This window comes from Perca fluviatilis, chromosome 17 (assembly GCF_010015445.1).
Source record: "Perca fluviatilis chromosome 17, GENO_Pfluv_1.0, whole genome shotgun sequence".
NCBI lineage: Eukaryota > Metazoa > Chordata > Actinopteri > Perciformes > Percidae > Perca > Perca fluviatilis.
In genome coordinates, this window is record NC_053128.1 from 28439903 (window position 1) to 28461583 (window position 21681).

Here is a 21681-nt window from a genome sequence, read left to right on the forward strand (position 1 = left end):
GAGTTACAAAGAAGGGATCTTACCAGACCTCTAAAGCCTGCTCCTTATCTCTTCTGCAGGCTAGAGGCTTGAGGGTTATATTTGCTGCTACTAGCACAACACACCCGAATGTCTGACTTGCAGTGGAGTTGCATTGTGGGGAATGTAGCCGCCTGGTTTTGTAAAGGAAGACAAATGTATAGAATAAAAAGATATCACTGGTTCTGCTGCATCGATGTCTGACAATGTTATGAGAGTGCAATACTTCATGGATTCAGGGATACTCTCCTGGATAGAAGGGATTGTCGTCATTAGTGTGAATCCTAAAGCGAAAGCTTGAACTTTTATTATTCCTCTGTTTGCTTGAGGTGAGTAAAGCTGCTCATTCAGACACCTCCTCTAAAAGCAGCTTCAACTTAATGTACCCACGACAAGCAGGGATCAGAGTAGTAGCTCATTTCATACAGTCCTGTTCACTGCCAGACTCTAAAGGCCAGCTCCAGATGTTTTGTCTGGCCTTCTCTAAACCTGTTTTTTTTTTTTTTTTTAATCATGCCAGGCTGGCATTACTCAGCCAGCAATCGCTCATTCTGCCAAACGTCACCGTTTTACTCCTCAGTTTATTTGTGCACTTCAAGTTGTTCTCTTCTTTGACCTATCCACAAAACAGTGGAGCAGCGGTTTTGAAGACAGCTGGCCTACACATCACCACCGCGCACCACATGAGCTCTAACATCCCCAGCCTTGTGGTGCAAGGATGCAAGGGTGGAAGGCACCCGGTTATCATACACAGCCACAAGGAGGTCTGGCAGGAGTCTTGGTGATGAAATGGATGTGAATAAATGGGGAAGGACTTGCATAGAATACAGACTAGCGGGTCACCACAAGGGCCAGCCGGTGGCAGCGGGTTGTAAAGAAAGTGTGAGCTGGAAAACAGGCATGCACCATTTTTCTCTACACGCACACACACACACACACACACACACACACACACACACACACACAGACAGTCCAACAGGGAGCAACTATCATCCACTTACTCGAGAAAGCTGGTGATGTAGTCTTTGCTGCAGGCGGACCAGGAGAAAGGGTTGGTGTTGGCTGTTATATGAGCAGCCATCAGCTTGGCTGTCTCGTGGCCTTTGGTACCGCAGGAATTCCCGATCCCATCGTGGTTCATCCCAAAACTGAAACAATTCAATTCAATTTAATTTATAGTTTCAAATCATAGCAGAAGTTATCTCGGGACACTTTAGAGATAGCGTAGGTCTAGACCACACTCTATAATTGACAGAGACAGTGGACGGCCATCTGACGTGACCAGTTGGGAGAAAGAGAGAGAGAGAGAGAGAGAGAGAAAGAGAGAGAATAGACAAAATAAAAACTGAAATTAAGTTCAGCTGGGTACAATGCTCATCAGTAATTTCAATTCAATTCAATTTTATTTATAGTATCAAATCATAACAAGAGTTATCTCGAGATACTTTACAGATAGAGTAGGTCTAGACCACACTCTATAATTTACAGAGACCCAACAATTCTAATAAAAAGCGGTGTGACGGTGCCGGTTGGGGATGTGATGAACAGAGGCAATAATAGTCACTTTAAAGATAATGGAATAGTGACTTCAAATGATAGTCGTAGTGGTAACCACCACCAGTAACCACTGGTCTAAAAGGGACCCTGTCTTTGGGAGTTTCCTACACAGTTCAGATGGGGTGAGAGTGGACAGTTAGGTTGCTGGCTGGAGGATGTCTCCCTCAGTGACTCTGGCTGTAAAGATCGAGCTCTGTCGCTCAAAAAAACAGCTGTGTGGAGGTCAAGGGTCAAACCCTGTCTGGAGCTTCGGCACGAACGAAAAAAAGTTCTAATGACCACTCTGATGCCTGCCTGTCAATCAGCGGCTGCAGGTCTGAGCAGGCCGTGAAGGGAGAGTCACCACCGACTGGAGCTTTCGATCAATCGCTGCACCAGAGAACACAGAGAGATCCAAAAAACCCAAACAGCTCCTGACCTTGTGGTCTGTTTTAAAAGCTGCTCAAGAATTTATTTTGCACTGAGGGATGAAAATAAATCATTTTAACCTTTTTTTTTTAAACCTTATCTGTCTGGATATCATTTGGGGGGAAAATCTCACATTACCACAGAATGTCAAAGCTTACTTTTCCTTACAGTCCAGGACAAATCAGGTCTAATGTATATAACAACCCCGACCACATCGCACAGCCTGAACCTGTTTTTCTAAGGCTGGCGTTTATGACATTTTACCCTACTCTGGAAATAAATCAGCCCAGTTGAAACCCCGCTGCAGTGGGGTTTTTTATACATCCTCTAGAAGCAGAGACTATTTTTACAACTGCCCCACAACAGAAGCAGACACGAGACATAATAAAGGAAATCGCCATCTTGCTGAACTCTCTCGAGAGGGATACGTAGACTAATACATCATCATTATTTTTGCTTTATATTCAGGAAGAAAAAGCCAGAGGTATGTGGACACTGACATTTGCATGGGGAAATATGTGGAGATACAGTTTTAAGAAGTCTGCACGGGGAGAAAACAAAAAGGCTACATACAGGTCTGGTGAACTCAAGTGGTAAGTATTGTTTGTTTAAGAGCAATTATTAGAGCACACACAGTTGTGAACGTGAGAAAAGGTTTTGATATCATCTGAAGCAAAAGAAGGAATTCCATACGCAACAACCAAGTGCAACACTTTAAATATCTTCCAGGAGAGACTCTCTAAAAATGTGCTCTGTTAGCCCCATATTTAAACTCCAAATTCATTGATTAAGGCATTATAATTCTCAAGTAAAACAAGAGGCAGGCTATCTGCATATGGCTCGTTTGACTGGTCCAAATCACTGTTAATTCAATTTGGACAAAAACTGAATCTGGAGGGGACCTTTAAGCATGAATCAGTTCATCTTGTGTGAGACCCATCGACTTTGTCCCACCACTGCCATTTGCATCAGAGTGTAATATCAAATTTTACATTTTCTATTAGGATCTTAAAAGTCTTAAAACTCACTTGTGGCCGATCTCGTGCGCGATGGTGAAAGCAGAACCAAGGCCGATGTCTTCATTGATGCTGCAACTCCTCTCCGGCTCGCACATTCCAGCCACTGAGGCCAAGCCTAGACACACACACACACACACACCAGACAAACATACAAACACAGGGTCAAGAAGAAGCATTCTTAGGAGTCATGGTGATAAAATTGGGATTCCACACATACGGTCTGCTGTTAACCACGAGGAGTTCCGTTTAGCATCACCGGCTAGACGTCTCTTTTTCAAATTTCATTTCTTGCAAACTACAGACCACTGCTGGAAAATGTCTAGACAAGGGTTAGATTTATACTTTTCAATTCATGTAACAAGGGATCGCCTAAAACGCGAGCCAAGGAAGGGAATATAAGAACACCAACACCAAACCCCACCAGAAACCTGTCAGAAAATATTGATGTTTTCCTCGTTTCAAAACTATCGGTGAAAAAGGGAGAGGGGGAGTGAGAAAGGGAGTGGACGAGAGGGTGTTTAAAGTTGAAACCGCTCCACAATCCAGGTGTGGCAGGTCCTTTTTTCCTAAAGCCTGACAGGTCAGATTGGGAGACAGGAGGCAATTCTTCACAGATTACATCTACAGGTGACTGGAGAGTGGATCATATGACAGCGCAAAGCAGGTGTGTGTGTGTGTGTGTGTGTGTGTGTGTGTGTGTGTGTGTGTGTGTGTGTGTGTGTGTGTGTGTGTGTGTGTGTGTGTGTGTGTGTGTGTGTGTGTGTGTGTGTGTGTGTGTGTGTGTGTGTGTTGGGGATGTGCATTAATGTGTGTGAAGCAAAGAGCATTTTAGTCACGTTGTTTTAAATGTTTTAAGGTTGAGGTTAAGAGGAAGCACTATAAAAATGGTGCTCAAGTCATTAAAACACAGACATTTAAAAAAACAGCAGCAATTCTTTCTGAACAGTGCCACTGATTGATACTCTGGATAATCTCCAGACCTCACTACTCAATTCACTATAGCTGTCCTCGAATAAAGAAATTCGAAGTTGACTAACACTCGATTTTGTCAACTAATCGGGTAGTTGATTTAATCGACAGATTCGAGAAAGTGAGTTTCTCCACAAAGAGTCATGCAAAAGCGCACTTTAAATCTTGTGTTAATCAGAGATGTGCTCATACATTTCTTGGAAAAACGTCATTCAGCATGAAAAAAGCATAAAAAATGACCAATCGACTAAAGAAATCTTAGTCGACTAAGGCCAAAACGACCGATTATTCGACTAATTGACTAAGAGAGGGCAGCCCTACAAGTGTCCATCCAAATTTGAACCAAATTTCCAGAAAATCTGCAGCAGAAAATACGAATTAATGCACGTTTCTATCCACTTCTGCTATGTGAGCTGGACTTTTTGGGCGCCAATTCTCCAGTCAGTGCCATTAAACCACTGCAGAAGAAGAGAACGCAACGAGTTGACGTAACTAAAGGAGCTCCAATCGAACCTCAAAATGTTACGGTTCATCCTCTAAGTGTGCTTCCATCGCATTTTGCTTTTATCGCTACACCAATTTTTCCACCTACATTTTTCCCAAATTCCAGCATCTTCTTTTCTTCATAAAAACGCATTAAAAACCGGTGGATGGAAACCCATTTATTGTCAGCTGTTTTCAATAGTAGCTTCATTCTACTGAGGAGGAGGCTGATATTTCTCATCCCGGGCAAATAAAACTCTGAATTGCTCGATACAACAATTTTTATTTTTTTATTTGGGTAGACTGACCCTTTAAATTGATCTCAAGCTCTCAACAGACACAGTTTTGCAACTCGCAGTCAAAAAGTGATATTGCCTAGTGATATAGCGAGTAGACTGCAAAGATCAGGTTATGGTGGTCAGCACTGCTTCAGATTTCCTGTATAGTTTGCACGAACTCCCGGCCTCCCTGCTAAAAGTGGCATGGCTTTTGTATCCTCTTTACTAAGAGGCTAAACAAGAATAGACTCGCAAATCAGGAGGCCACTGAAGCCATTACTGCAGGGAAAGAGGGAGCCTGAAGGTGAAGAAAGAAAGAGGAGAGGGAGGGAAAGGAAGGAGGGTGGCTACTCTACGATTAGTTTAAGAATGTGTGTGAGAGAGAGTAAAGTGAATGTGTGTGTGTGTGTGTGTGTGTGTGTGTGTGTGTGTGTGTGTGTGTGTGTGTGTGTGTGTGTGTGTGTGTGTGTGTGTGTGTGTTTGTGTGTGTGTCGTGGGTGAGCAAACACACACACACACACCCTGCATTGCAAGTTGTTTTCTTAACACCGGGGTGGACTGTGTATTATCTCCAGCCCCGTGATTACTCAGCGACCCTAAAGGCCAGTGATCTGACCCGGGAGCATGATCCCCGAGAGGGGAGGGAGGAGAGGAGGGGAGGTGGAGAGGAGAGGGGGAGTTGGGGGGAGCCAAGCAGATGCCAGTGCAATTAAAGCGACCGGGGAATGTGACGAATGCGGTCAATCTGTCAAACCACCCCTGAAGTCACAATATTACCTCCAAGATATACTGTGGTGCCTGCGGGGCCTTTACAAAGATAAGATGGGGAGAGAAGGGCTGGGTGGGCGCAAGGTTGGGAGTGGGAAGAGGGGTTGAAGAGAAAAAAAAAAAAAAAAAAAAAAAAAAAAAAAAAAAGAGAGGTGGAGGAGGAGTGGGGGGGTCTCTGTACCATTACACCCAGCATATCACCCACTCAATCTCCCTCGTGCATACTCTAACACTCCTTATAATTGTCCCTTCCGCCTTCCATTTTCCTTTCTTCTCTATCTCCTCTTTCTGTCCCTACTCTCTCCTCTTTATCTCTCCCCCCTCCACACACCCCCCACCCCCTCAAGTCTCCTTCCTCTGCTTCCCAACACATACCTTTTCCTTTCTCTCAACCCCCGGTGGAAGTGTAAACACCTTAGACAAACTGAGGTTAGAGGCGGAGGAGAGAGACCGAGCGGTTTAATGAACTGGAGGCCGTGTGAGGAGGTGACCACGGCTGTCCAGGTTCAGGGCACACGGCCTCAGCCGACTGAGGGGAGTTGCCGAGGAGCTATAATAACACAAGTGAAAACATCCTTCTCATTATGTCTCACAGGAGCCGTCTGGTGTTTTTCTAAAAAAGGAGACCGCGAAGGTTGCTAAATAAGGTTTGTCTGAGGACACGTTGAAGGCCGAACGTGAAAATGAAAACCCCTCAAGAGGGAGATCCAAAGAATCATATAGTCAACAATCAGCCATGATCACCAATTTGGCAAAGAAAACACACGGAACACACAAAACATACAGAGATCTGCTTTAGTTCACTCACCTAAGGTACCACAGGGTTTGTTCTTGTAGGTGCAGATGTCATACCTAAGGACGGGCAAAAAAAAAGAGAAAGAACACAAACAATTAAATTAACTTATTAACATGTACAGTATTTTCTTCCACGGGCTCTTTGCCATCCCATTCTTTCCATGTTTAATCACACAGTCTGGCCTGATATAATCTCAACCATTAGCATAACAATAGCATATAATGAAGTCATGACAAGTTTGGTTCTAGAAAACACCTGGTTCACTCCTCCATTTATAGCCTTTAGCCTTTAGGAAAATGTCACTTAGCTAGCAGACAGTGCTTAGACGTGAATGGGAGTTAAGTGAAATGCTTTGCTCATGCTGTGTCCCTACTGTTAACCCCTGTAACTCATATACAGGTTATCCAATAGATCGGAGGGGGGGGAGGCCAGAACACTCTGAGCCACATCATACATTTCAAATGAATGATCCAATCATTCCAGAAGCTTTTAATCTATTAAAACCAAGGGCACAGCAAATTTAATTTCATTCTCCATCCCCTCTCTCCCTCCCTCACTCTCCCCATAAACTCCTCTTCCCACCCTTTTCCTTCTCCCTCTCTCTCTCTCCCTCCCTCCCTCCCAGTGGAGCAGCTCCAAACCAAAGAGGTACAATCGTGACCTCATTTTAGGACATCTGTTTGTTTTGATTTTTCCCCCTAATTTCCCTCCGTGTCTTTTTTTTTAACGTGACAGGCCACAATCCAAACAAGGCGGCCTCAAAATGCTATCCGACGCAAAGGCTGCCCGAAGAAGCAACAGTCCGACGGAGGGCGCTTTAATGATGAAGGGTGGATCATTTCAATGAAAAAGGTTTTGTGTGTCCTGCAGGAGATCCGCATTGATCAGCGAAGGCGAAGAAATAGTAGTGGTAGAAGATACTGATTCTAACTACAGGGACTAACTAACTTTCTGTGAGCCTGGTTATAATAACAGACAGTGAAGGCCTCAGACCTTACGATAATATGATGATAAGTGTAATAAGTAAGTAATAAATAAGTAATTATATTCAATTGAGTGTTGAGATGAAGTTGGAATTAGCTTCATATGTGTAGGAGGAATACATTATACTCTTAGTCTCACTTCTGTAAATACTTGTCAAAAGAGATATATAGTAAGAACAACTATTATTAAAACATAATAATGCAACTGCAACGCACCAAGGAGATCGTCGGCCATCGGTCAAAGTTAGGCCAACGGTGATCGTCCGCCGCTCTAGTTTTTGCGGTACGTCACGCATCATTTATTTTGTCCGACCAACACCCTATAACCTAAAGATATATTCAGTTTACAATGACTTAGAAGAGAGGAAAATCTGCAAACCCTTATATTAGAGCAGCTGGAGCCAGAGAACGTTTGGTGTTTTTGCTTGACAAATGATCAATTAATGGAGTAATTGTTTCAAATCTACCTCAATCACTGAAACCCTCCAAAACCATCTATTAAATAAGTGTCCTTTGAGCTTAGCGCTGCGTCAACCACCTTAAAAACCATACTGGACCCTTTTTAGGTGCATTCCACCATTGCAAGGAATGTCTGATTGCTCCTCCAGACATGGTGGTTAATGAGGGCTTCCTGGTGTCTACCATCAGCTATTTATACTATCTCCAATGTTAGCATCTCTGAGCTCAGCTGGTTCCTCCTCCGCACAGCTTATTATCTCATTATCTCTCGCCTACGTTTGCCTTGTTTTGACTCAGTATTCACCAATATGTCACCATATGGAATCACTGCACCGAGGTATATTACAGACATGCTCTCCTACGGGCGGAAAATAGCACTTGTGCTACAACCTGGCACAATGTATCTCTCCTTGTTCTTATACAATGTTAATGTTAACTTGTGCATTGTCCCTGTTTAAATAAAATTAATCTAAAAAAAAAAAAAAAGAAAGGCAACAGCAATGTTGATGTGCGGCAAAAATAATTTCTCCAAAACTTACTCTATGCCACCTGCTAACAATGAGGAAAACTGCTGTAAAATTGGTACCATAAAATAAAATAATTTATAACTTGGACTAAGAGTCTACAATACTGTAACGTTAGGCTACTTAGGAGGACTGCACTTTAGCTAAATGCTAATGTCATAAAGCTAACACGCTGATGTTTAGCATGTAAAATGTTTGCCATGTTCGCCATCTTAGTTTAGCGTGTTAGCATGCTAACATTTGCTAATTAGTACTACACAAAATGTACAGTTTTGCAGGTACAAACTAAAATGATTTTATTTATTTATTTGATATGATTTTATTTATTTATTTTGTTGACCATTTTAGCTCATTCATCTTTACAGTTTTGCGAGGTCCTTCCAGCACCGAGCAAAGCCTTTAAACCAGGACACGTTTACCATACAGTTTGGTCTCATTGTTCTTTTAAATTCCTTATTCTTCTTTAATTGTGTTTCCTGCAGCGGCAGGAATCTGTTTATAGGAAACAAGGTCTGATAAACCACTAGCTTACCAGCACCAAATGGCACACAAAGTTAGCAACTAGATAGTGAAGAAAGTGGAACATATATCAAGCTAGTTGTTGGAGACTAAAACAGAGCTAAAAGAAGAGAAATTGTACACTTACATTTGACAGGTGGCCAGAAACACACCTCCACTGGGATTAACTATAACGTTAGCCATAACAACTTTATACGGCTTGTTTAGCCGCTATTCTGCCTAGTAGTCTAGTGGTCACAAATTGATTCATGCAGCTCTAAATTCTGTAATAGAAATGGTAAAATTACAGGTAATGTATCTGCAGCTTTAAACTTCTGCGACAGTTAATTTCCTTTCCTTGCATGTTTACTATGCAGCTCTCATTTGTGGATTATCTGCAGGCTGCTAAACATGACTGGGTACGTTTGTGAGTTTATGAGACACAATGAGATATTTGGCATCTAAAAACAATTAGAATAGAATTCATCATCTATCACAGAGATAAACCCGATGATCTTTTTGCATCTCAGACTCTACTGAGTTGCTGGTTGCTGTCGGTGCTAAACTAGCTAAAGCTAAAACTTCTAATAAAAACAGGAGCCAAAGGAGCAGGAGAACATCAACTGACAGACAACAAGCAAGCGCACACTAATGATAGAAAGGCTGTTTTTTACAAAGCCCAGAAAGTCAAAAAGCTTGGCTTTAGCCCATGTCCATCACAGAACGTCATCCTCTCTCTAGACAAAACCAGTGGGGGGAATATACACAGTATATACTTCAGTTGCTAGGTTGTGTGGCCAAAACAGTTCTGGCAACAATGAAGCCTATTCCAGGTAATGACAGAGTTTTGCTTTTTTATGGTAACACCCCTGACATAAATTGTAGTGTGACAGGTACAGTAAGTCTAAACACAGCACATTTAGTTTCCCCCGCTGAGGTATTTAGTCCCATCAGCTTTTACATTGACAGGTAAAGTTTGTGCACAAGAACTGGACATTTAGAGGTTTAAGTACGGAAGCTGCTGGCCACCTCAAACAGCTCCAGTCTGAAGCTGAACCGTGACTCGACTGCTTTTAACAGCACAGAAAATAACCTGCAACCTATTTGCTCAAAATGAGAAAATAAGCGCTCCTTTCTCTGAAAGTAACAACTGAAACTCTTACTCTTTAAAGTACATGAATCCATGCTGGATCACAAACTGGCGAGTGAGCGAAATTGTGGTCCATTCCCCGTAGATGTGAGCTCAAACTTACCGGGTGATTAGGACAGCGTTGTCATGGTGAGCCATCCCGTTTTCAGGAATGCTGTTGCCGTCGCTGTGATGAGACAGAATGGATTTTTGCCACTTACAGAAACTGTCCAGAGACTTGTCAGCATGGTGGTTGATCTCCAGGTTAGGCTGCAAAAGAAAACACAACACAAATGCAAAACAGTGCAACATGATACTGTATTCAAAAACGTTGATCAAAACTATTTGTTACAAATTATAAAAATTGTTGCGTTGTATCGAATCGTACGTCTTGTATAGCATTGTGTTGTATCGTATATCGATATAATCATCATATGTCATATTGTGTAATTTCATGTCCTATCATATTGTGTTGTGTCGAATCAAATGTTTCATATTGTGACGTATCAATCAAGTTGTGTCTTATTGTATCGTGTCATTTTGAATCATGTATTGCGTAATGTCATATCAAATCATATCGTATGTATTCCATTCAACTTGAAAAGATGCTTTTCATGAATTATTTGGAGGCGTACTGTACTGGGATCAGAGGGAGGTTTAGAAGAACGAGTTGTTGGAACAGCGAAAGTTTTTTTTATTTGATTTAAGAGAAGATGCAGGAGGAGTTAGATAAGTCAAAGAAAGAGTAGAACAAGTATGTGTGATTATTAGAAAAAGCAGGAGACATGGAAAGAAAACTAGCAGGAGAAGAAGAAGTTGAGGAAGTTGTAGCAGAGTCTGCAAAATGCATCTACTTCCATGAAAATAATGGGTTCAACTAAAGGAAACCATCGCAACGCCAGCCGATGATGCAGTGCCGATTTCAGCTGATTGATTACAACAGAATACTGAAGAACTCAACAGCCCATCAGTGAGTCTCTTTCACCATAAAGTAATTGTTTTGTAATCTGTGTGTTCTGATATACTTCCTTCCCTTTGGATCAAAGTGCAGCTCCACTTTACATGAAAACATTTTTTGGACCTGATGCTACGTAAAGAGCGGCTCTGATCCCTTTAGAAAAAAAACAGATGCTAGGACGGCGATCTGTTTCTCCCATCACACATACATACACATGTACGGTGCATGTAAGAATCCTCAATCGAGGCTCCCTGAGGGAAGATGCCTGAGCACATCTTTCATCTGAAGTGGTGGCCATATGGTGAATAGTCTCTCTTCTCTCTGCCCTTCAACCACATAAAATACTGCAGCTCACTCACACCGAGCGTATCAGTTATACACTCACTACAGGTGAAGGTACAGACACTAAAAGAAAAAGGGCTCACGGTGATAATAACTGTGATAATACTGAATGGATGTTTCAAAGTAAGTGACATGAATGAGAAAAACAGCACAACAGACAAGACGTTAGGGTAGAAAGGGAGTTTTTCTTACCTGATCTTCAGTCAGCACAATCAACCGGGTCACAATAATGTTCACAACATTACCTAGACTGGCATCACGGTAAAGTTTGGCAACCTGACCTCCAGAAAAGAAGAAAAGACACAAAGTCAGACAAATTGTGTCCATATGTCACAACATCTCATCTAATCACCAATCGGGCACTGTACCACATTACCGTAGTATACAGTATATGGTGGAAGAAGCATTCGGATAATTTAGCTAAGTAAAAGTACTAATACACACTTTGAAAATACTCCACTACAAGTAAAAGTCCTGCACTCAAAACCTTACTGAAGTAAAAGTATGTATCAGCATAAAGTAGGGTCAGTGTTTTATTATTTTATCTGATGTTTCTGGACTAATATTCCCGCTGCATTAATGTGTATGTTGCATTTTACTGCTGTAGATGTTTAAGATTATGCTAATTCTAACTCCTTTATATACTTGTGTTGTTGTATAGTTTAATCTACAGCAATGGATATCCATATTCTATAAGATCATCACATGTTTGTAGCGTCGGGGTCCTGTGAGAACCACGTATCTCTAAAAAGTTTTTAAACTTTTCATGGTGTCAGAAAAACAGCCCTGCTTTCAGCTTTGTGACGATGCATTTTCCAGCTGATCCACGAGGCTTTTTTAAAGATGTTATTTAGCTTTAGGAAGTAGGAGAATTTCCTCAACACATAAAGGAAGACTTCATCCTTCTCTTTATCACAAACATTCAACATCAACACATCTGGAGATACGCGGTTGTCACTGGACAGGAAGGGGGTGAAAACCTGTCATCTTAAAAGTAACTAAAGCTGTCAGACAAATGTGGTGGAGTAGAAGTATAAAGTTGCATAAAATGGAAATACTCAAGAAAAGTACAAGTCCCCTAAATTTGTACTTAAGTACAGTACTTGAGTAAATGCACTTAGTTACATTCCAACACTGGATATCCCATTAACTAAACTGGCAACAAACGGAGAAATTGTACATTCAACGGTGAGGTAGACAACAAGAACAATATGACCAACATGACCAAAAAATAGGATCAAACTTACAATATTCATTACAGACAAGATGTAGTGCTCAATGTCTTTGCGTCCGTGGTAACCGACCATCATTTTATCAGCAACCACAAGCGTTTCCACGAAGCGCTCGGTGCTGACCGAGCGCCTCTGTCTGCGTGCGCCGCTTGAGTGCTCGCTGTCGTTTCGGGGTCCGGGGGACGAGTGGACAGGGGAAGGGGTGCTCAACGGGCAAGGTGTGCTGCTTTTAATGAGGTCTGTGAACGGCAGGAAGACAAAGCAAAGTTATAGTGAATTATGAACTTCAAAATGATGACGCATTTATCTGTTTGAGAGAGAGCTGGTTTGTGTATGGTAGATGCGCGTAGGTAATCTGCCCCTTTGAACCTTGCAGCTAAAGCCTTTGCTTTAAGACCCAGATGCTCTGGGAAAAGAAGTTAAAAGATGGTACATGTTAGGGCATGCAAGCTTCCTGGCGATGACAGCCTTTGCTGTTTCTTATAAGACCTTGGCCCAAATACCTAAATATCCACCTGGTTCTTTTTCCAATTCGTCATATCTCAGCAGACACCGCGTTTGCTCGGAGTTGATTGAATCTTACAATCTGAACATGATTGTTGGTTCTATAAATAGGATTTGTGCTCCTATAAAAGTCAGAGCCAGGAACTCTTTATGCACTGAAGGGCCCTTTTATGAAAGCAGAAGCAAGAGTCTTTCTTACAGGTTGAAAGGTGTCCAGGCCAGGAGTAACTATAGCACACAAGAGGCCCGGTCATGTCTACCAGAACCTGGGCCTAGAACCAAACCAGCGCTTCCTCTAACCTTCTATGTATAGTTATTCCTTTACGTCAGTTCCACCCACACAGAGTCCAACCCAGATGGAGGTTCACCAACCTGAAATGCCACAGCTGAACTCCTGGCTATGTTCTTGTGGTGAGGGAATGGCAGACATTTTATAAATAACATGTTGCTGTGCTTCTTCCAGGTTCCATTCACCGGAGGTGGTGGAGGATATGTTCTTTAATGGCTCTATCAAATACTGTTCCTCCTCTGTTGTTATAACGCCATGCTTGTTGGGGAGAGAAAACCAGTGAAAGAAACAAGGTTACAAACACAATCAAACATTGACGACAAATGCAGAAATTTTAACATTAATGCAGGTAAAAAACAACTTCCATGTTTTGTATTTCTGACTATTTTGTATTCATTCTATTAAAGGTGCACTCCTCCTATATTACCCACGGCAGTTCAGTTCAACTGTGTGTTCAGACAGAATGCAAAGACAATTTTAGAGGTGACACAATTGCATACAAAGTCAACAGAAAGACGCCATTATACACAAATCCGCCCAAGGTAGCGCAAATTGACGCAAAGACCGTCTGCATGACTTGGAAGTGTTTCGGATCGAGTGAAAACTTCAGACTTACGTTGGACTTTATACACGTGCTTCCTGAACATTCAGAGACAAGAGGAAAAAGGAGGGAAATAACAGCAAGAGCTGTAGTTTCTCACCAGTAACTCCCCAATAAACACAAAGGGTCCATTTTTGCAAATGACGTGCGGAAAGAAATTGTTGTAGAATTCTGTGGCTCTAGTGGAAATTTTCTGAAGTCTGAAAACTTGAGCTGAGATAACCCTGGTGACATCATCAGAAATAACCATGATGATGTCATCCGGGTAATCTTAGGTTGGGCCTGGAGAATTTATAGTTTTACAGAAAGCTTTCGTCGCAAACTGGGGACGTAGAGTTGGATATGGAAAAATACACTGGCAGAGACAGTCTGACGAAAGATGTCATTGAGTTGCATTATGGGAAATGAAGGATCCGGCGCTTTTGAATACTAGGGACTAAAAGTCATAAAACCTCAGTCTTTGCTGCTCCAGTTTTTTCTTTATTGTGTCCCTTGCAAGTCTCCCAACTTGTGGAAGGGCAATGCTTAACAGCGTTAAAGTAATAATCTCGAAAATTTTCACTTTAATAAATGTCTGTTAAGTCACTATATATCGCCGAATGAGCTAACACAATGGTGATTGAGCCTAAGGCCCATTGATGAAAGCCCTTGCATTTGCAGTATAACAAACTGGTTGTCTGTGGCGACAGGAAAAATCAAAGGTGGTGCACAGTCAGTGACATGTTTTCCATCACACAGCAGTCGTTGGTCCGCCAGAGAAGGTAGGCGGAGCTAACACAACAGCGCTCTTGAAATTCCCTCATGTGGGAAGCGGCATACTGTTTTTTTCCGGTCTCTGCGAGTAAAAGACAACTATGGCCGTACAAACAAAGAAAAGAGCAATGGCTACAGATGTTGAAACTTCAAAAACAAGTGAAAGTGAGATCCATATTACCACTTGTCGCCATAGGTGCCGCCAAAGAGAACAAAACCGAGATCTTCCAGATTGTAACTTTAAAGGAATACGCAACCGTTTGTTGAAATAGGGCTTATCACGGTCTACCCTGGCTGTAGATAGGTGGGCCAACGCATTTTTTGTCTCAGTGCAAGTAATTAGGTTGTTTTTTTGTCTTTTGTTGGGTCACTTTTACTCACAACATGCTAACCGGCAACATAGGATTCCATTCACTATGCTAAGCTAACTAGCGGTGGCGCTGCCGGTATTGCACCGGAATAAAACAATGCGTGCACAAAAAATGCGTTGGCCCACCTATCTACAGCTAGGGGAGACCGTGATAAGCCCTATTTCAACAAACGGTGGCGTATCACTTTAAATAACCAAGATATTCCCTCATGTAACCTCCTCTCCCCAATGGTGTCATGTTTTAGCACATACAACCCATTAGTTTCTAGTCTGCAGTCAAATTTAAGAACCCCAAACAATCAATTACATCCAGACCAACATTAAAAGCATGGCTCTCTGCCATTTAACGCCCCCTGTGGAGCATAAACAGAGAGAAGTCTTTAAAAATGAGTTTGTAATAAACTCTAACTTGCCTCTGTAAAACCTACAATGAAAGCAATTAATCACACCAGCACACAGAAACACATTCGATTTTGGGGTTTTAATAGTGTGTGATGTCAAGATCTCAAACTGTCCAGACAGCTGATTACATTAAAGCACAGACACAGTTTTGTCCATTTTTGGTGCTGTTAGAAAAAAGAGCAAACACTAATTCAATTTATGATACTCTGTCGGCCTTGCCAACACATTTGGCTACATGTTTTCTGCACATGATTACATTTGCCAATAATAAGCAGAGCCTTTTTGTTCCTTCTTTAGAGTTATTCTGAACCAAGCAGGGATAACAGCTATTAAAACGTCTTCCAATTTCTTGATTAGTAAAGAGAAGCTGGACAGTCACAAAGTCTGTGGATAGAAGCCTGAGGGATTAAACGCTTAGACAGGATAATTAGATGCCTTGTTAGTGCTGTTCAGTTTTGTTTTAGAACACAGCACATGGAGTAATAGTTGTGATTTAAACACATGATTTAACAGATCACAAAAAGGACCTACTAGAGAAACGTGATCGCTTCAAAAATGTGAGGACGAAGTGTGATGTTGAACGCGCAAATGGAACGAAAAGCCCTGATGCGTATCACTAACAGATCACCGAGATGATTTTTCTCCACGAGCATCACCTCGCTCCAAGCTGCCTGCAGACTCAGTGTGCCAAGTGGACGGAAGCCAAGATTCTGTTAAGCAAACTACAATTGCTCTAATCCTTTGGTGCTGCCTCTGAAAGATTGGCTGACATGAGATCAGCCCAAGCTAGGCAAATATTAGTTACCTGGCATTAGTGTCAGGGGGTTTGTTTGAGGACAGCGGTGTGAACTCCGGTCACTTGGAATAATAACAATACCTCTGTACTCACCAGGCCCTTGCAGTTGCTGAGTGCCACTCTGGTCGTGCTGTGCTGATTTTGCAAGAATCCGACATAGTGACAGTTATCTACCACGTTATGACGCCACTCCAGCCCTTCTTTGCCCCAGTACTCCACTGTGAAATGTTTTGACACCAGGTGGGGGCTGAGCGTCAGGTTTAAGTGAAAGTGCTTTCCGTAGGCTGACAGTCTGTAGAACAGCCGCGACTCTGGGGGGTCCGGGTGTAACGCAGGCAGCTGTCCCATCAAGGGGTCCGCCGCGCCCCGTCGCCGGCGGCCCGGCCGGTGGTGCTTCACAGTGTAGCTCAGGAACTCTCCGCTCTCATCCACCCGTACCGGGACAGTCAGCTGGTAGTGCTGCAGGTAGGACAGGAACTCCTCTTTTACAGGAGAAAGAAGACAAGAAGAGAAAAAGAATTTGATAATGAACATACAAGAGAAGTGTTAGGATCTACCTGTCCACCTGTCATACATCGTACCTTGAGAGTTGTGTGAAAGTCTGTTGATGCTTTGGAATTCAGAAGCAGCCATCACCACCAGGCTCAGTGTCCAAGTCAGCGTCTTCAACAAAAGTTCCATAATTCAGGGAAAGGTGTGACATGGGGTGCAGGGTAGAGGGTGCTACAAACGGGTTAAAAGCACGCGATCGGTCCGATGCCACACCATAACAAGTCCATGGTTTGTCTCCTTCACTTGAATGTTCTTGTCGTGCTCCAAGGCTCATCCAGGTCTCAGATTTCTCCTGAAGGCGAATGCGTCCACATCTCACCGGCCTCTGAATTCATGTGAGCAGCTTGCAGAAAACACCATAATCCATCAGACACAGTCCCTCTCAGGTGTAACTCCAAACAGGATGCTTTATATCGGAAACTTGTCTTGACCGATCCATCTGCATTCCTGTGAAGGAAATCCATCAGAGGTTAAATAAGCCTTAAATCGCTTCATCAGATCGGTGTCGGTCGTCGCGCTAAAACGATTAATCAGTTAACCGAGAAATGAATGTGTAGCTTTTCAAATAATCAATTGCTCATTTGAGTAAATTGTTTTTAAAGCAAAAGCTTTCCATTATCACAAGTGTGAGGATGTGCTGTTTGTGGTTGGTTTATCTAATTTCAAATGGAATATCTTTGGATTTTGGACAGTTGGTTGGATTAAAAAAAAGCTATCTGAAGTTGCATTTTCTACTATTTTCTGATGTTTTACAAATGATTAATTAATTAATTGGCAGATGAGAAGTGAAACTTCTTAACGATGAATCCACAGATCCACTTTCTCTCAAACAATCAATCGTTTGGTCAACAAAATGTCACAAAATAATGACAAACTAGGATTTCCCAGAGTCCAAAATAACCTCTTTAAAGTCCTTCTTTGATCTGATCAACAGTCCAAAACCCAAAGACTGACATTAAATGATATAAACCAACAACATACATATCCTCACATTTTATGAAGCTGGGGCCAGAACAAGTTGGACTGAAACGATTAATCAACTATCTGTTGATCAACAAATCGATTAATTATTTAATCGTTGCAGCTTTTATACGTATAGACATTGGCATAAAGAGGTAAATGAATGGTAATGTAATACAAAGTTAAATATCGTATAATTAAGGTGTATAGTTTGTTTGGTTTTGGTTTCATGGCTCTGACCTAACACGTGATTCAACTTGAACACTTTGCCACAGTTGGGCCACTGCACTTACTAGAAAAAAGTCCTTTATTGCCATCGCATTTACATACAATGAGATTCAGGTGCACTACCTGAGACGGTGCTCAAAAATATCCTTTAAACATAGATTAAATACATTAAATATACCTATCCAAAACATCTCACGTTCACACACATGCAACTCACATAGGCCTACACAATGTCAACAAGTGCATGTTAAAAGGTCAGAAACATTATTAACTCAATATTCATATACCGGAGTGACAGTTTCATGACTAATGGCCTTAAAACGAGCGTAATAGCCGCATTAAAAGGGATGCATAGATCTTCAAACAGCGCCAACGGTGCTGACTAGTCGACATGATATCATTTAGTGCAGATTGTGGTTTTACTCACTGACGCGCTTCAGCGTGCGCAAACTAGACTACTATAAACACACGTCAGCGGGTCCAGGTGAGAGGAGGCTGATGTCCAATGAAAGTGACCGGGCTCCAAACACAGATGACAAGCCTTTGGAGAGGATTCCTGGGTGTATTTCTTCCGGCTCCAGCCCTCCAGACAGACAGCGCTACTTTCTTGGCCACTCTGACCCAGACAGTTGGCGGCCGGCCCGCGTGCATTACGCCGGTACATCAAATACAACCTTCCATGCGCGTCTGCAAATCAAAAATACTAACCTGACATCGCTTTGAATCTTATTGGAGTTGTGGCAACAACAAAAAAAAAAGGCTTCAAGAAGTGGCATTAGTTATTTCGAACAGGCAGACTGCAGATGTGAACCTGTTAACATGTAGATCCAGTGCATAAAATCTTTCCTAACGTGCACTTTTTTTTTTTCCACGCAAAAACTCTGTGAACTCGCAGTGCCAAAATGAGCAGTAGGCTACTGCTGAATGCCGCTTCCCTGAGAGAATTCAAATGCTCACACGAATCTGCTCCGACAAAAAAAAACTACGGGAAAGATATCGCCAACAAGACGGGGAGAGTGAACAGATAGTTACCATGCTCATCTTCATTGTCAGCTCCGGTCCAACTGTGCAGGGAGAGCTCAGGACAAAAGGCTTCTGCAGCTCTGAAGTTCCGCACACAACCCTCTGTTCCTCTCCTCTCTTCATCTCCTTTTGGGTTCTGCCATCCTCTACAACTGCAGTGAGAGTCTCCCCTTTCAAACCGTATCTCAGAACAGACACTGTCACACACACGCACACACACAAAAAAAGGAGCTATTCTGCTTTTCAAAGTCTTGGATTTCCTCCAGGAGAAGGGTCTATTTTCAGCCTATCAGTCGTCTTTATAATCTAGACTTTGTGATCTTGGTGGTGGCTCAGAGTGGCTTAAAAAGTGAGCTGAGGTTGCAGAGGGTGTCCTGCCACCTCAGAGAGACCGTCACAGCACACTGCTTTTGAGAAAAGTGCATGAAAACAGCAGCAGCAGTTGGCTTGGAGCTGCTCCTCCTCACTACATTGCAGAGACCGGGTATGTCCCAGTCCCGGACAGCTTCAAATTGGCAGCTTTTTCAGGGGAGGGGGTGACGTCAGTGCAGATGTGCCTCTCTTCCATCAGCTGTGCGCATGTCTATCAGTGCTGCCCTGAAATAACACTAACTCACATAAAAACCTCAACTCTGTGAAGAATATACCCCTCATAAAGAAAGAGGAGGGGTTTAACACTCTGATCATTCACTTGAGTAAAAGCAGCAATACCCCATTATAAGTTAGAGAACACATGTTGTATTTACTTAGGTCAAATTAACAACAAAGTGGGAAAAGTAACTAAGTACATGTACTCAAGTAGTGTACTTTTTAATGAATTTCCATTTTCTGCTACTTTATACTTCTACTTCCCTACATTTCAAAGGGAAACATATTGTACTTTTTAACTCCATTACATTTACATTACAATTTTAAATAATAATACAAAACATAATGAGTTTAACACATTGCTTAAGATTAAACTAATGGATCCCAACCTTTTGGACTAGCAGTGGTGGAGAAACTGTTAAAAGTACTCAGTGTTCAGCAATTACTGTATATAGTAGCCTTTTAGGCTGATGCTGGTCAAGGTGGAGCTGATTTGAACTCCTTTATATACGGTTTGGTAGTTTAATCTGTAACGATGCATCATATTCTAGAAGATCATCGTCTTTTAGAAGTAAAATCATAAGTGGTTGTAACTATAATTGTCAAAAATAATATAGTGGAGTAAAAAGTACAATATTTTCCCTCTGATATGTAGTTAAGTAGAAGTATAAAGTTGCATAAAATGGAAATACAAGTACCTCAAATTTAAACTTCAGTAAAGTACTTGAGTATATGTACTTACTTTGCACTGACATACTTATAAAGTACATAAAAGTAGCTCCACCTGGAGCAGCTACAACAGTAAAATGCTGCTCTAACGTCGATGCTTTGGTATTAAAAATGCGTTAATGTCATATATAATAATATATCGAAAATGAGTACTTTTACTCTTGATACATTAGGTACATTCTGCTTCTTTACTGGTAAGTAGGATTTTGAATGCAGGACATTTACTTGTACTGTACTCTGGTAGTTTATACTTTTTCTCAACTAAAGGATCGGAGCACTACTTCCATCAGTGAACAAAATATACTTGAAGTATGAAAAGTAAAATAAAAAAACAATGCAGAATGGCTCCTGTCTGCGTTACATAAGTATGTTTGTGTAGGCGGTACTTTAATGTTGCAGTTGATGGAGAAAAACAGCTCATTTCAACTACTTTGGGTCGTTTATCTATAATAATGCTTCACATTTTTGTAAACTCACAGGTTTTGTATGAAAATATCTTAATCTATAGCCTATCTATATAATATATATATATAATCTATATGTCATATTAATGTAGTGGAGGTAAAAAGGACCATAATTCCCTCTGAAATGTAGTCAAGTAGAAGTATAAAGTAGCATAAAATGGAAGCACCTCAAACTTATACGATAAGGGTAAATGTACTCTGCAGTGTAAATCCCCTTACTGCAGGTATCATTCTGTACAGAAGATGGTGATATCATGCAGAAGGTGATCACCCAGCAACCGCAGATATCAACAAAGAATAATATCTGAAAAAATTAGAACATTATCTGACATTTGTTTGGCACCAACTTTGAATTTAACTAATGAAAACTGCCGTCAGCTAAAGTCTTTAACCCTGTCGAATGCTGAAATAAATAAATGACATATAGTCCTGGCTCTTTAGAATATATTTATGTATTGCCAATAAGTATTCAGGTTTGAAAGTTTGATGGATTGTGAAAGGGTTTCGAGGGTCTGCTGTGGAGTGCAGCCTAATGGCAGCCCCGTGTATTTTGGTGTAATTTAGCCCCATCATTCTTAGTCTGTAGGAAATTGAAAATCATGCCTATTCCCTGAGTTTCAGTTACAGCTGCTCATTATGTAGGAGCCTGTATCATTACAGTCAGGTTGTCATTACATGCTCTCCTACACAGGCCGAGTAGGTGTCAGATCATTTGTGGGAAGCAGCGCCACCGTGTGCCTGAAAGGAGCATAGCAGGGATTTAAAATAAACTTAGCACAAAAAGTAAGGAAATGTGTGTTTGGTAGTTTATTTCTCTGTGGTAACAATGCTTTTTGGCAATACATTTTATACCTTTGGAAAGCCTGTTTAGTTCCCTTTCAAATGGTGCCCCATTTGTAAGGAACATGCGTTTGTGGGATGAGCAGCAGTGCTGAGTATGTGGGTTGCGGCCATGAAAAAATTGCCAAACTTCTGCTTTGAACGGTTATAAAGACTAACGC

The 21681-nt window shown here is 41.7% G+C and overlaps 1 protein-coding gene across 1 annotated transcript in view; it reads right to left on the reverse strand.

Moving 5' to 3' along the window:
* The window catches only part of adamts6 (ADAM metallopeptidase with thrombospondin type 1 motif, 6), a 66308-nt gene extending 46724 nt beyond the window's left edge, over positions 1 to 19584 (reverse strand). Inside the window, exons 1-10 of the mRNA XM_039780344.1 lie at positions 18909 to 19584; positions 16718 to 17135; positions 16230 to 16618; positions 13298 to 13472; positions 12437 to 12660; positions 11382 to 11465; positions 10014 to 10159; positions 6309 to 6352; positions 3012 to 3117; positions 1020 to 1166 (exon numbers count right to left, since the gene is read on the reverse strand). Of these exons, the coding sequence (XP_039636278.1) occupies positions 1020 to 1166; positions 3012 to 3117; positions 6309 to 6352; positions 10014 to 10159; positions 11382 to 11465; positions 12437 to 12660; positions 13298 to 13472; positions 16230 to 16618; positions 16718 to 16817 (1415 nt within the window). The 5' untranslated portion in view covers positions 16818 to 17135; positions 18909 to 19584. The remainder of the gene's footprint in view (positions 1 to 1019; positions 1167 to 3011; positions 3118 to 6308; positions 6353 to 10013; positions 10160 to 11381; positions 11466 to 12436; positions 12661 to 13297; positions 13473 to 16229; positions 16619 to 16717; positions 17136 to 18908) is intronic.
* Between the last annotated feature and the right edge of the window lie 2097 nt (positions 19585 to 21681).